Source organism: Cnephaeus nilssonii (assembly GCF_951640355.1).
Source record: "Cnephaeus nilssonii genome assembly, chromosome: 22".
NCBI lineage: Eukaryota > Metazoa > Chordata > Mammalia > Chiroptera > Vespertilionidae > Cnephaeus > Cnephaeus nilssonii.
Genome location: NC_137093.1, coordinates 9902034 through 9917142, shown reverse-complemented (window position 1 = coordinate 9917142; position 15109 = coordinate 9902034). Strand labels below are relative to the sequence as shown.

The window sequence follows — 15109 nt, the reverse complement described above, 5'->3', positions numbered from 1 at the left end:
GCTCCTTAGTATCTACCCAAATGAGCTGAAAACTTACTTCCACACAAAAACCTGAACACAAATGTTTATAGCAGCTTTATTCATAATTGTTAAAACTTAGAAGCAACCAAGATGACCTTCAACAGGCTAATGGATAAACAAACAGAGGTACATCCATATGATAGAATATTACTTGGCAATAAAAAAAAATAAGCTATCAAGTCACATAAAAAACATGGAGGAAGCTTAAATACATATTGCTAAGTGAAAAAAGCCAATCTGGCCCTGGCCAGGTAGCTCAGTTGGTTGGACTATTGTCCCAATACACAGGGGTTGCAGGTTCAATTCCCAGTAGAAGGCACATAAAATAATCAACCAATAAATGCATAAATAAGTGGAACAACAAATTGGTGTTTCTCTCTCTTTCTCTCTCTCAAATCAATAAATAAAAATTTTAAAGGCCAATCTATAAAGCTATAAAGGCCACATACTATATAATTCCAACTATGTGACATTCTGGAAAAGGCAAAAATTATACAATGAGTGGTTGCCACGGACTGAAGGAGGAATGAATATGTGGAGCACAGAGGATATTTAAGGCAATGACACTGTTCTGTATGATACTGTGATGATGGACACATGTCATCATACATTTGCCAAAACCCATAAAATGTACAACACAAAGAATGAACCATAGCCCAGCTGGCCTGGCTCAGTGGTTGAGTGTCAATCTATGAACCAAGAGGTCACGGTTCGATTCCCGGTCAGGCACATGCCCGGGTTGTGGGTTTGATTCCCAGTAGGGGGGCATGCAGGAGGCAGCCAATCAATTATTCTCTCTCATCATTAATGTTTTTCTCTCTCTTTCTCCCTTCCTCTCTGAAATAAATATCCTATATAATAAAACCCTAATATACAAATCGACAGAACAGCAGAACAGCCGACAGAATGACCAGTCGCTATGATGTGCACTGACCACCAGGGGGCAGACGCTCAACACAGGAGCTCTCCCCTGGTGGTCAATGCGCTCCCACAGGGGGAGCACCCCTTAGTGAGAAGCTGGCTCAAGGCTGGTGAGCATAGCGGTGGTGGTGGGAGCCTCTCCCACCTCTGCTGCAGACGGGCAGTAAAGAGTGAGGAATCCCGGACTGCAAGAAACCCAAACTGTGAGAGGGATGTCTGACTGCCGGCTATCCCCTGAGGAGTCCCAGACTTCGAGAGGGCACAGGCCAGGCTGAAGGATCACCCCACACACCCCCACATCTCCTCCCCCCAGTGCATGAATTTTGTGCACTGGGCCTCTACTATATATATAAAAGAATGAACCATAATGTAAAATAGTAAACCATATACTTTAATTATTAATAAGCTATTGACTCAGCTACTTTAACAAATATACCACACTAATACAAGATGTTAGTAACAGAAGAAAGGAGTAGAGGGGAGGAGAGTGGAGATATATATAGGAACTCTCTACTTTCTGCTCATTTTTCTGTAAACCTAAAACTGCTCTAAAAAATAGTTTATTAATACAAAATAAATTTAATAATAAATAATAAATTTAAAAATAATAAAAGCATAGACTCATTTCCAGAGAAGGAAAATGAGAAATGTTATAAGTGGGATATAGGGTGGTAGTTGTCAATTCTAAATATAGAAATATAACTGAACACAAACCAGTTCTTAATTACCACTACTGGTTCCTCACTGCTCATCAAATCAGGTCCCAAATCAGCATAGGGATAGAGAAGGCATAGACAACTCAAAATAATCTATGGTCCTGGTGGCCTAGAGTGCTCCGAATAAAGTGCTCCCTTCCTCTCTGAAATAAATATCCTATATAATAAAACCCTAATATGCAAATGATAGTGGACTATCATTTTACCTAATGGTTTCAATTTTTCTCCAATAAATACATTATTAAAACTTTTGACAGACATATAAATACATGAGTTTCATCTATTTAGTCCTCAATACACTTAATATTGATGAGCACCAATAATGCTAGGTAAGAAGATTAAAAAGAAGCCTTACTCTAGAGGAAATCACAATGTAGGAAGAAAAGGTCAAAAAGAGTCTTATTGTGAATGGAATCACAACCTATAAAGCAGTAGAGCCTAAGACCATCGGAAAACACAGATATTTACATTACAATTCTTAACAGTAGCAAAATTACAGTTATGAAGTAGCAACGAAAATAATTTTATGGTTGGGGGTCACCACGACATGAGGAACTGTATTAAAGGGTGGCGGCATTAGAAAGGTTGAGAACCACTGCTATAAAAGAAGATCAAAGACTTAATAGTCAGGTAGAGAGACTGGAGAATCAAAGAACTCTAAAAGCATACAATCTTGGCCTGAATACCCAGATATGTAATACCAGTTTTCTTAAATCCTTAGCTCAGCTAATAAGCCTTCATTTGTCCTTTACAAAATATGACAGAGATACTTCAGCTCAATAAATGACAGTTCTTCTTAAATACTTGATGCTGACCTCATGATGAGTCAATTCTTAGTTACTCCTGACTCAGTCCTAAAAGATTGCAGGTTTACAGAACATATCCTGAAGCTTTCTCAAAGAGTAGACATCTTTGATGAGACGCCATATCTGAGATCTGCCCATAAATGGATCAAGCCAGAGTCAGGACTATAAGGACACTGAACTTTTCCCTCTATCGTTGACAAGGCTCTGAAATTGCTGTCCCTACCTGCCCATGCCCTCTCCTCTGGAAATGGTTTCTACTGCCCTCTGCTGAAGGGGTAGGGCTGGATGACCATGTCTAGACCATGTAATTGTAGCCCAATGGGGTGGACATTTGACCCAAGCTGGATAAATCAGGTTTCTTCCTGATAATCTGAAACTGCAGCACTGAAAGCTGGAGTCGGAAAGCTAAAGCTCATTTGGAAAGCAATAAATATGAGTCTGAGATTACCAGTAGCAGCTCAGGAATTTCTGTTTTTGAAGGAGCCTTAGTTAGAGATGCAAGTTTGTTGATGGGGAGTGAAGAAAAGGAGTTATTTCTTGATTCTTCATTCACATAACATTTATAAAAGAATAAAAAAATTCACCCTAGCCGAAACCGGTTTGGCTCAGTGGATAGAGCGTCGGCCTGCAGACTCAAGGGTCCCGGGTTCGATTCCGGTCAGGGGCATGTACCTTGGTTGCGGGCACATCCCCAGTAGGAGGTGTGCAAGAGGCAGCTGATCGATGTTTCTCTCTCATCGATGTTTCTAACTCTCTATCTCTCTCTCTTCCTCTCTGTGGAAAATCAATAAAATATATTTTAAAAAAATATTCACCCTAGCTCGATTGGCTCAGTGGATAGAGCATCGACCTGTGGACTGAAGGGTCTCTGGTTTGATTCGGTCAAAGACACATGCCCCGGTTTCGGGCTTGATCCCCAGTAGAGGGGCGTGCAGGAGGCAGCTGATCAATGATTCTCATCATTGATGTTTCTATCTCTCTCTCTCCCTCTTCCTTTCTCTCTGAAAACAATAAAAATACATTTAAATTTTTAAAAAAAAAAAAAAGAATTAAAATTTTTCAATTATCTTTATCAAAAAATCTGGGGAGGGGAAAGGCAGCACTGATTAGCCACAGCTTGGTAGGGCCACAAAGCCAACATGTTGGGCCCTGGGTAAATGAATAAGCAGCGAAAAAATAAAAAATTTTAAAAAACAGCCTGAAGAACCAAGCAGAGAAAAGAGACACACATATAGAAGCAGACATGAGCATCTGAAAAAGAAGCTTCAGATCCTAACAGCTTTCCAGTTTCCATGAGGCCCTGAATCACTGCATTCCTGCCCTGGGCTCCCACAAGGGTTTATGGCAACCCCCTTTACCTGAGTTGGTATCAGTGGGTTTCTGTTCCTTGCACCTGAAAGTTTTAACTAAGACACTCCAGCACATTCAGCCTGCTGTCAATTTTCATTTTACATTACTGACTCTAGAATATAAATTATGTACCCCTTGGAGAAAACAGGCCAATAAATATAATATGTAAGTCTTTTTTTTTTTTTTAGTAAATCTTTTTAAAATTAACTTAAGGGTAATTGTGATTTGACCATAGAGATTGGTGTTGTTCCCTTAATAACAAGAGTAAACCAAAATCAGCCCTAGCTGGTTTGGTTTAGTGGCTAGAGTCGGCCTGTGGACTGGAGGGTCCTAGGTTCGATTCCGGTCGGGGGCACGTGTCCAGGTTGCAGGCTCGATCCCCAGTAGGGGTCATGCAGGAGACAGCTGATCAGTAACTCTCTCTCATCATTGATATTGATGTTTCTATCTCTCTCTCCCTCTCCCTTCCTCTCTGAAATCAATAAAAATATATATTTTTTAAAAAGTAAACCAAAATCAGCTATACACAAATCATGCAGAGGAAACAGTAAGATGATAGATCAGTTAAAGCAATGTTTTCCAAAGCATAGGTACCAACACAACCGAAATGTTTTTAGGTGGTCCTTGCAGACAGCACTTGATAATACAATGAAAAAGTTGATATCTTTTCTAATATTTCCTTTATATTAAGGAGGTAGTCTCAGTCTGGTGTCAGCTTGCTACTTCTTTAATACTTGCTAATGTCTTTTGTTCACAAGGAAGGAACAGGTCTTAGATTCAGTTTCACAAGTATCAGGCTCTAGTTAAGACTTTTAGTTCTGTTTTTGTTTACATTGTACTTTTTTTTTCTTGTTTTGGTTAATCCTCAGCTGAGGATACTTTTCCATTGATTTCTGGGGAGAATGAAGAGAAAGGGAAAGGCAGAGAGGAATATCCATGTGAGAGAAACACATCAATTGTTGCTTCCTGCCTGAGCCCTGACCAGGGGAGGAGCCTGCAACCAAGGTATGTGTCCTTGATTGGAATTGAACCCAGGACACTTTGGCCCACGCTCTATCCACTGAGCCAAACCAGCTAGGGCTCATGTACTTATTTTTATGGCTTTGTTGTCTCAGGACAAGTGACAGGTTTCCCATTAATGGCAATGGTTTAGATTTTTTTTATATAAATTTAAGTTAAAAAATCTATTTAATAAAAATATTACATAAATAATAATATAGATAATACTATAATAAAGCTAAAATAATCAAATTAGGTAAAAGAATGATAGAAATTTGGGAAACATTATGTCAAGTCATTGGCAACAGACTCAAATTTGCTGAATGAGTGAGCAAGCCACTTTCCTCGGTAACACTTCCAACAGAAGCTCCTCTTCCGTGCAGATACAGACAGACAGCTGCAGGCCCTGACACATGCAGCCTACTGTCTGCTTGCCCTGAAGAGGCCCTAGGAATAATTTGTCCAATCCTACTTAGGGATACTGACAGTAGGAAAGGGATCAGTCTTGCAAATAAAAAAGGAAAGGCTTTAAGTTCTATGTTCTTGCAGCTGCCGTGAAAGTTTCCAGAGCAGCTGAAATGACAACCTGCAGAGTTTCCACTTCCTACAAGAGCTTCAGAGACTAATAAAGACATTGCTCCAATTTAGAAAAAGACTGAATACAAAATAGCTCCATAGTTAAATTACAATGTCCTTTGCTTAAAAATCCTAAGTGTTTATGAATAGGATCCTAGCTTTTACCAAGAATACAAATGGTAGGTGAAACATACTTTCAGTCAACAAGCCTTTAATTAAATGTTCGAGATGTGGAGGGGGATGTCAAATTTTAAAAATAAATAATGCCTCCTAATTGATCATCTCACACCCTACATTTGCTCCCCCATTTAAGTTATTTCTCCACACAATATTCAGAACTATCTTTAAAATAAATTTCCAAACCCTCAGATCCTCACATGATACAAGCTTCTTTTATACACTCACTCTCTCCATCCTTTTCTATCTGGAAAAATGTCCTAACTCACCAAAGAAGTGATTATCAATCAGGAAACACAGCTGGTAAATATGTTACACCTGATCCAGACTAGAGGAAGACTGCAAACTAGTAAAACAGTTTAGAACAAAGATCTTGTACCAGAAAAGTAAAAGAGAAAGAGAGAGAGAGAGAGAGAGAGAGAGAGAGAGAATCCTAAAAACTGGGAATATTTTCTCTTTCACATTTCTCTGTTCCTATTTTGTAATTGCTGACCCAGCAATTCCTATATTCGGACCATCACTCCTACCACTCCCCTCCCCCTAACCACTAAAGACATTTTAAAACTACTAATAATGGTAGAAGAAAGCCCTGGTGCCCACCAAGTCATACCAGAGTACAAAATCGGTTGAGAACCACATAGCACATGAGAATCATTTTAGCAAAAGGAGAATGAATAATAAAGCAGGTGTTCTAGTAAGGCCATGGGTGATTTTCAAAAACCAAAAATGCAATACCCAAACTTGCCAATTTATGAGTAATAAGATGCATCCTAAAGATGTTTCAACTAATCGCATTTATGCAGAGAAAAACTATTATAAACGTAGATACTGAAAATAGAATGTAAGCTCCCCACATCTCATCCCACCACAATTTCACAATTATTCACCCTTACAGCCCTGTCCACTTCTACCCCAAACAATATTCAGCAAGAGCTGAAGACAGTTCAACAGTTGTAAGATCCTAAAACCTTGGCAATACAAATAATCCTATACAAAGATAGTGATGTTGCTGAATCTGAAATCTATAAAGGGCTGGACTCTCCTGTGAGAATGCCTGTGTTCAAATCCCAGCTCTGAGCAAAGCTAATCTCTGGCCTTCAGTTCATAACCACAATAATCTTACCTACCTAGTAGGATAGCACACAAATAAGCACTCAATGCTGACAGCCCTTGAACTTTTGGATGGTGTGCAAGCACCACCTTGAGTGAGCTTGTTCATTTGTCCGCTAATGAATGTCTGAATTCAAGGAATGATAGTGGTTTGGGGTACTAATGGATTTAAACACAAAAGCAGGGGCTATAGGTCAAAAGTCAACAACAGTCTGCACCCTTTCTTTTCCTATTCCTATCAGTTTATATTAATCACCTTGGCATTCCTAAAAAGCCTCTTCTAATCTTCTTCCCACATAACTATAATAAACGCTACTAATTCTGTCTTCACTTTTAAGAATATGACATGTCACTTCTGTTTAACATATCCTGATGTTATCAATGTGAAATGGACAAGGTTTTTCTTCTTGGATAGCTCAAAACACTATTAATTCTAAACGACTTATGGGGCACCAAAGGCATTTTCTTTGGTCCTCAAGAACAATTGTGGAAATCAAATTATTCTTAAAAATACGGAATCTTGCTTTTGGGGGAAGGCTTTCACTGTGCGTTAGCATCATTTGCCTTCACTCCACATTCCAAATAACTTGATTTGAGAGAGAAGAGGCTTTAGTTTGGCAATTAACAATGCTTCTGGTTCCTTTAATTGGCAAGGAGTTGGTAAAGTGAGTGATAATACTATTTTTGGAAGATAAGTAACTGCCCTTTAGAGAACAGGGGGACAGGGAACAGGGGGAGAGAAATGCAAATTCTCAGACATAGCCCCAGATCTGTCTTAAGAACCAGTAGAGTAATAGAATGTTCCATTGGCAAGATGGCCCCACTGAAATTTATAAGGAATTGCAGAAGGCTGAGATGGGCAGGTTTATTAAGACAGTATGGTCTTGAACCTGAGAGACCAGAGACCCTTTCAGAATGCCTATGAGATGGAAAACTGTCACAATGAAACTAAGATGTTACTTGGCCTTTTTCATCATTCTCAAAGTGTGTTTTCTAACTACATAACTGAATGAACAGAAAATAGAAGCCCATGAAAACCTACATGTCTTTTATTAAAAACAGCCATTTCTAATGTATTATAATAACTTATGAATTATAATAACGATGACTATATACCAAAAAAGTGTTGAATCTTTTTAGTTAAAAAAATAAAAAGCAGCCACTGCACAGAACTGTAATGAGCCGCTTACGGCAAACCCTGGATTCAGTTCTTGCCCTCAATCACCCTTGTATATTTCATCCTTGCCCTCTGAAAATTTATACTGGAGGGCTTGAGAGGATGCAGCCCTGGGGAAGTGAAAATCAGAGTCCTGTCTTTGCCACTCCACCTGTGTGACCTGTGGCAAGTCAGTATCTTCAGCTCAAAGGGCGGTGGTTTCTAGCACAATGGTTAGGAGGGTGAGCCTGGGACCATCCACAGGGTTCAGGTCCCAGCTCCACCAAATGTTAGCTGTATGACTTCAGACATATTAGCATATCAATAAAGCCCAATTTCCTCATTTATAAAAAAAAAAAAAAGGGGGGGGGAGGGTGGAAAAAAAACTACCCACCTCATAAGAGTGTGTGAAGATTAAATAAGATAACCCATATAAAAAGCCAAGGACAGTGACTGACATAATTAGTAGTCTACACACATTAGCTATTATTACTTATCTCACAGGATTGTTTTTGGAATCAAATGAGATGTGAGAGTAAAGCATCATACAAATTACAAAAATAAAAGCAAGACCAACTGTGCCAGAAACATTGTTACCCCATCCCCCCCCAAAAAAAGTTAAATGATCTCGGCCATTCGGAGAAGCCTCCATTTAGTAACATCCACGCTAAAAACACGGTCTAATTTTGCAAAAACCACTGACCTTGAAGCCTTCTTCACCATTAACTGAGATAGGCCGAGACCATACAACCATCTAAGGAAAGGAAATGCAAAAGGGACCACTGTCCAATTACCGAACATCTCCGCTATTGAAAAGGTGTTTCTCCCTGACTCAAACCTGTGACTTTTCACAACTGGGGTGGCAGGGTGACATCAAGGTCTTAAAGCCTGTGGGCTGAGGTAGGCGGTAAGGATGGAGGGGATCCACCTAGCACGCGAAGGCAAGCTGCAGAGAAAACCAGCAAGGCTGCAGGAAGGGAATGCCCTTGCAGCAGCCCTGCAAGACCCTCCTCCATCGTGAACTACCGGTCTCTTCACCGCTATTTTGGGCCCAAGACACCCCCCACCCCAAACCCCCTCGCCGCCCACGTGCGCCCAGAGCAGCTGTTTCTCCACCGAAGACCTCGCAATTGGGAACCTCGAATCAGGCCTGTTCTGATTCGATCTGGGTGACCTTGTGTCAGACCCTTCCCCTCTTTGGACCTCTTTCTCCCTGTACACCCAGCACAGCTAGTGAGACAACCCCCTAGGCCTGGTTCCCGCAATAAAAAAAAAAATCTTTAGTGAGGAATATTCCCTCAGCTTCCACCTGCGGGGAGATCTCGGGGCTCCCTTGGTGTGGCCCTAACAGAGGCAGCCTACGGGCAGCGCAGGTCTCAGCGAGAGGAAGTGTCTCCGCTCTGCCGACCCGCCGCTGCCCCGACCGAGCCGCTGCCACCTCAGGGCTCAGGAAGGCCCGCCGGCGCCTACGCGAGGCCCGTGGCTGCGGCCTAGAGGCCCGCGCGGCCCGCCCCCGGCGCCCGCGGGCCCCGCTCCCGGACTCTCAGCGCCCCTTCTGGGCCTTTGCCCCGGTCTCCGTATCCCTCGGCAGCCCTCGGCGCTTCCGGGCGGCGACCAGGCTGGCCACAGGCACTCACCGTAAATGGGCCGGAGGCGCCTGTCGTTAGGGTCCTGCACATGGCCCCGTGTCGCCATGATGACAAGCGCAGAACCACAGTGCGCACGCGCGGGGCAGGCCTCCAGGAAGGGGCTGTTAAAGGGCCAGTGCTGATCTCGCTTGTCTATCGCGATGGGTTGCGACCGAACGCACCTGCGCGGAAAGCGCTGCTACCTCGCACCCCTGTGTGAAGAATTGCCTGTTCAATAGAAACTTTCTCTCCTTTTTGACGGTGGGATCAACCTAGCTAGTAGAGGCGGCTGTTGCTGTTGAAATCCTTTCCGAGTCACCTACTGGGGCGTGAGGACAGGAGGGGAGAAACCCTTGGTGAAAGTTAGGGCTCAGCCGCTCCTGCTGATCCTATTTATCCTCTGTGCTGAAGGACCAGTTAGACTTGTCTTGGATTAATTGTTGAGGAACCAGGAAATCCTCTGGGAGAATGAGTTCCAGACCCCTTCACCCCTTTCTCGGGGTTCAGCCAACTAAGAAGCATCTTAGATGAATAGTAATCTAGTCCATTATACTTCACTAAAGCTGGAGAGAAAAAGTAACTCAGCCAGTATGCATTGCAAGCACTTTAAATATATTATCTCTTTAATACTCATAACAACCCTCGTATCTTCCTAGGAAAGTTCTTGCCCTCAATCACCCTTGTATATTTCATCCTTGCCCTCTGAAAATTTATACTGGAGGGCTTGAGAGGATGCAGCCCTGGGGAAGTGAAAATGGTTAGGAGGGTGAGACTGGGACCATCCGCAGGGTTCAGGTCCTAGCTCCACCAAATGTTAGCTGTATTGTGCCTGAATAGCTGGGGACTCAGGGCGGGCATTACTTGGATATAGTGACTGTGGGTATCTCCACCCGATGACTTCGCTAGTTTTTGTTTTTCTTTCCCATCTTCTGCATATGTTCCTATCTAATCTTAGTAATCCTCCTAAGAATAAACAGATCACTGCATATTTCATAGGTTTTTTTAAATATATATTTTATTGGTTTTTTACAGAGAGGAAGGGAGAGGAATAGAAAGTTAGAAACATCGATGAGAGAGAAACATAATAATATGTTTCTAGGAGGTAGATATTATCTTCCTTTTTTATCAGTGTGTTTATTTATACATATAGTTATTGAGTGCCTGTTATGTGGCATGCTCTGTTGTAGACACGAAGGATACATCAATAAACAAATAGACAATCTTTGGTGGAGTTTTACTTATAATAGAGAAGACAGACAATTAAATGAATAAAATAGCCCTAACTGGTTTGGCTCAGTGGATAGAGCGTCGGCCTGCGGACTGAAAGGTCCCAGGTTCGATTCCGGTCAAGGGCATGTACCTTGGTTGCGGGCATATCCCCAGTGGGGGTGTGCAGGAGGCAGCTGATCAATGTTTCTCTCTCATTGATGTTTCTAGCTCTCTATCCCTCTCCCTTCGTCTCTGTAAAAAATCAATAAAATATATTTTAAAATAAATAAATAAATGAGTAAAATAGATGTACAGGTGGGCAAAAGTAGGTTTACAATTGTGAGTACACGAGTTAATAAGGCTATTGTAATAATCACAAACTGCATGTCTCCTCTCTCTCTCTCTCTCTCTCTCTACCTCTCCCTTTCTCTCTCAAATCAATTTTAAAAAACACTTCTTTTTTTATTTTAAAGAAAGAATAATGAAGGTCAGGAGCCTCAGGTAAGCTGACCCCAGGATCACTTGGAGATGGATGTGGCCAGGTATGACCAGGCTCAGGTTGAGCTTACAAAAGGGAGAGGAGGGAGGAGACCAGGCTCAGGTTGGGTTAAGAGGAACAATACTTGTTCATCGTTGGGGCAAATGAAAGAGCCAGTGAGTCACCTGAGTTTCAAAAGTTTCCCAGAATGGAAAAATACAGCACCTGCAAGGGGGCCCAAGGGGGCTCCTGGCCAGGATTGTGGTTACTCAGCTAGGTTCTTAGGTTACCTTTGTTGGTCTGGCCCCCTGAGGAATGCTGACAGGCTCAGCACCCGGTTCCCTAATTTGGCAGGGCCAGAGCGTTATGGACCTACCTAACAGAGGCCTCTAGATATTTGAGTCACCGTTCTGGGTGGAATATATTTCTCTCCACCCTGAAAGCCTGTTTGGCATCCAACTAGGATGAATTGGCCTTTTTCTTTTCCCTTTCCTACCCCTTGTCCTCAGAGCCTAAGGCTGAAGCAGTGACCTGGCTCCGGGCCTGTCCTTACCGGCAACCTGAGAGACAGCTTCCACACCCTTTGGCAGGCATGAATCATTTCGGGTAACAAATGAGATGATCCCACCCCACCCCAGGAAGCCAAAAAAAAACATTTTTCTTGCTGTACAATTCAGAACTCAGAACAATGAGAGCTGACATGGGAAAATGCTTGGCATACAGTAGGTGCTCATTAAATGATGCTTTCCATTTTCTTGACTTAGAACGGGGGTACGCCCTTCATTCTTGTCCTGTTTGGTGGCAGATTTGCTCTGGTGAGAAACCCTCTCGATCAAGGGCAGTGGCACCCATAGGTGCATTGTGCCTGAGTAGCTGGGACTCAGGGCGGGTACTGCAATACTTGGATATAGTGACTGTGGGTATCTCCACCCGATGACTTCTCTAGTTTTTGTTTTTCTTTCCCATCTTCTGCATATGTTCCTAGCTAATCTTAGTAATCCTCCTAAGAATAAACAGATCACTGCATATTTCATAAGTTTTTAAAAAATATATTTTATTCACTTTTTACAGAGAGGAAGGGAGAGGAATAGAGAGTTAGAAACATCGATGAGAGAGAAACATCAATCAGCTGCCCCCGGCACACCTTCCACCGAGGATGTGCCTGCAACCAAGGTACATGCCCTTGATCGGAATCGAACCTGGGATCTTTCAGTTCCCAGGCTGACGCTCTATCCACTGAGCCAAACCAGTCAGGGCTCATAGTTTTTATAACTGATTTCCTGCACTTTTGACAGTAATATAAACAGCAACTCTGACTCTGAAATCAAACCAGACTTAGATCAAAATCTGGACACTGATATGTATCAACTGTGTGATCCTAAGCAAGTGACTGAACATCTCTGAGCCTTAGTATCTGCATTTGTAAAATTATGATACTAAAAGGACCTACCTCATAAGGTTGATATGAGGAATAAATTCTGTGGTTTATGAAAAGAAACAAGCAGAAAGAAAGCACTCAACAACAGCTACATACTATTACTATTTTTAATATTAGTAATAACATTATTACTCCCTTCTCTTAAAACTGCAGAAATCACCTCCTGACAAATCAACATACAACAAGTGCTGGCAAGGATGCGGAGAAAAAGGAACCCTCGTGCACTGCTGGTGGGAATGCAGACTAGTGCAGCCACTGTGGAGAACAGTATGGAGTTTCCTCAAAAAATTAAAACTAGAACTGCCATTTGACCCAGTAGTCCCACTTCTAGGAATATATCCCAAGAAAACAGAAATACCAATCAGAAAAGATATATGCACCCCTATGTTCATAGAAGCACAATTTACAATAGCTAAGATTTGGAAACAGCCTAAGTGCCCATCAACAGATGAGTGGATTAGAAAACTGTGGTACATCAACATAATGGAATACTACGCTGCTGTAAAAAAAAAGAAGGAATTCTTACCATTTGCAACAGCATGGATGGAACTGGAGAGCATTATGCTAAGTGAAATAAGCCAGTCAGAGAAAGATAAATATCGCATGATCTCACTTATTTGTGGAATATAATGAACAACATAAACTGATGAACAAAAATAGGACTAGAGTCATAGAAGCATCCAACAGACTGTCCAACCTATGAGGGAAGGCTGGCGGGGGGGGGGGGGGCGGGCGGTGAAGGGGTAAGAGATCAACCAAAGGGCTTGTATGCATGCATATAAGCATAACCAATGGACACAGACGGGGGTGGGTGGTGTGGGCATGTTCTGGGGGGTGGAGGGGGGCCGGGGAGAGGTCAACGTGGGGGAAAAGGAGACATATGTAATACTTTAAACAATAAAGAATTTAAATTTAAAAAATCACCTCCTGATACTTCGGGACACCAAGGAAGGAAGGACTTTTCCCCATCTGATGTGTCTCCTTATAGGAGTAATACCTTGGAATCTCCATAACACTTAGCATAAAGTAAGCCAAAAGAACCAAGTGCAGAATTAAAGGTAGACAAGGCAGAGAAACATAGAACTGGGAGCTAAGAGTTCAGGAGAGCCAAGGTTATGATCTTAGTTTGCCCAACAATTGACATTGTGATCCTGGGTCTCATTTTCCCCATCAGAAAAAGAGAGGGTGGATTCTCAGTCCCCTCTACCTCTCAAGTGTCCCTATGTAGTCTCAAGTGCCCCTATGTCATCCACCCTAGCACTTCCAATTATTTCCACTAGGTGGCATATGAATGCCAAATTGCCCAGGCTACTTTCCAAATCAGAAATGATCTGAATTTAATTAATTTTTTAAAAAACATACCAAATATGAAATATTTGTAAGCTATCTCTTTATAATTTTTTAACTTATCTTTATTATTGAAAGTATTACAGATGCCCCCTTTTTCTTTATAATTTTCATAGTCAAGTTTATTGAGTTTTTTAATTATTATTATTGATTTCAGAGAGGAAGGAAGAGGGAGAGAGAGATAGAAACATCAATGATGAAAGAGAATCATTGATCAGCCTCCTGCACGCCCCTGACTGGGGATCAGGCCCACAACCCGGGCATGTGCCTTGACCAGAATGGAACCTGGGACCCTTCAGTCTGCAGGCTGACGCTCCATCCACTGAGCCAAACCGGCTAGGGCTGTTGAGGTATTATTTACATACCATAAAATTCTTCCATTTTAAGTGCACAATTCAATGATTTTTAGTACATCTTACAGAGTTCGGCAACCATTGAAATAATCTAATTTTAGAACATTTCATCAGCCAAATAATATTGCTTTATAAGCTATAATTTAAAAAATTATGAAATGTTTCAAAATCTGTAAAAGTAAAGAAAATAATACCCACATTTACATATCACATAGATTTAACAAATGTTAATATTTTGCAAGCATAGATTTTTTATTTCATTTAACTTATTGGGGTGACATTGGTTAATAAGATTATAAAGGTTTTGAGTGTACAGTTCTATGATACATCATCTGTATATTGCATTGTTGCCCACCAGCCAAAGTCAAATCTTCCATTATCATCCTATATAATAAAAACTAAGTGTCCGGTAGTCTGGTCGGCCATTCAACCAATCAAAGTGTAATATGCTAATGATATGCTAAGGCCTCTCAACCACTCGCTATGACATGCACTGACCACCAGGGGGAAGATGCTCTGACAGGTAGGTTAGCTTGCTGCTGAAGTCTAGCAGATATGGGCAGGACACACCCTTGAGCTCTCCCTCGGTCCCTCTCTGGCTGGCCAACCTCCCGAGTCCCTCCTCGGCCCTGATCCTGCACCAGTAGGGTCCCTTGGCCTGGCCTGCACCCTCTCACAATCCAGGCTGAGAGAACCCCCCCCATCTCGTGCACCGGGCCTCTAGTATATTTGATATTTGGACAGAGAGTGGGCCACAGACCCAGAGCCTCTGACAGGTAATGGTATTTATCCAGAGTTTCATAACAATAATTATTTATCTTTTT

The 15109-nt window shown here is 41.9% G+C and overlaps 1 protein-coding gene across 1 annotated transcript in view; it reads right to left on the bottom strand.

Moving 5' to 3' along the window:
* NAA25 (N-alpha-acetyltransferase 25, NatB auxiliary subunit) overlaps positions 1 to 9554 on the bottom strand; it is a 61401-nt gene extending 51847 nt beyond the window's left edge. Inside the window, exon 1 of the mRNA XM_079763316.1 lies at positions 9470 to 9554. Within this exon, the coding sequence (XP_079619442.1) occupies positions 9470 to 9527 (58 nt within the window). The 5' untranslated portion in view covers positions 9528 to 9554. The remainder of the gene's footprint in view (positions 1 to 9469) is intronic.
* Positions 9555 to 15109: the final 5555 nt, after the last annotated feature.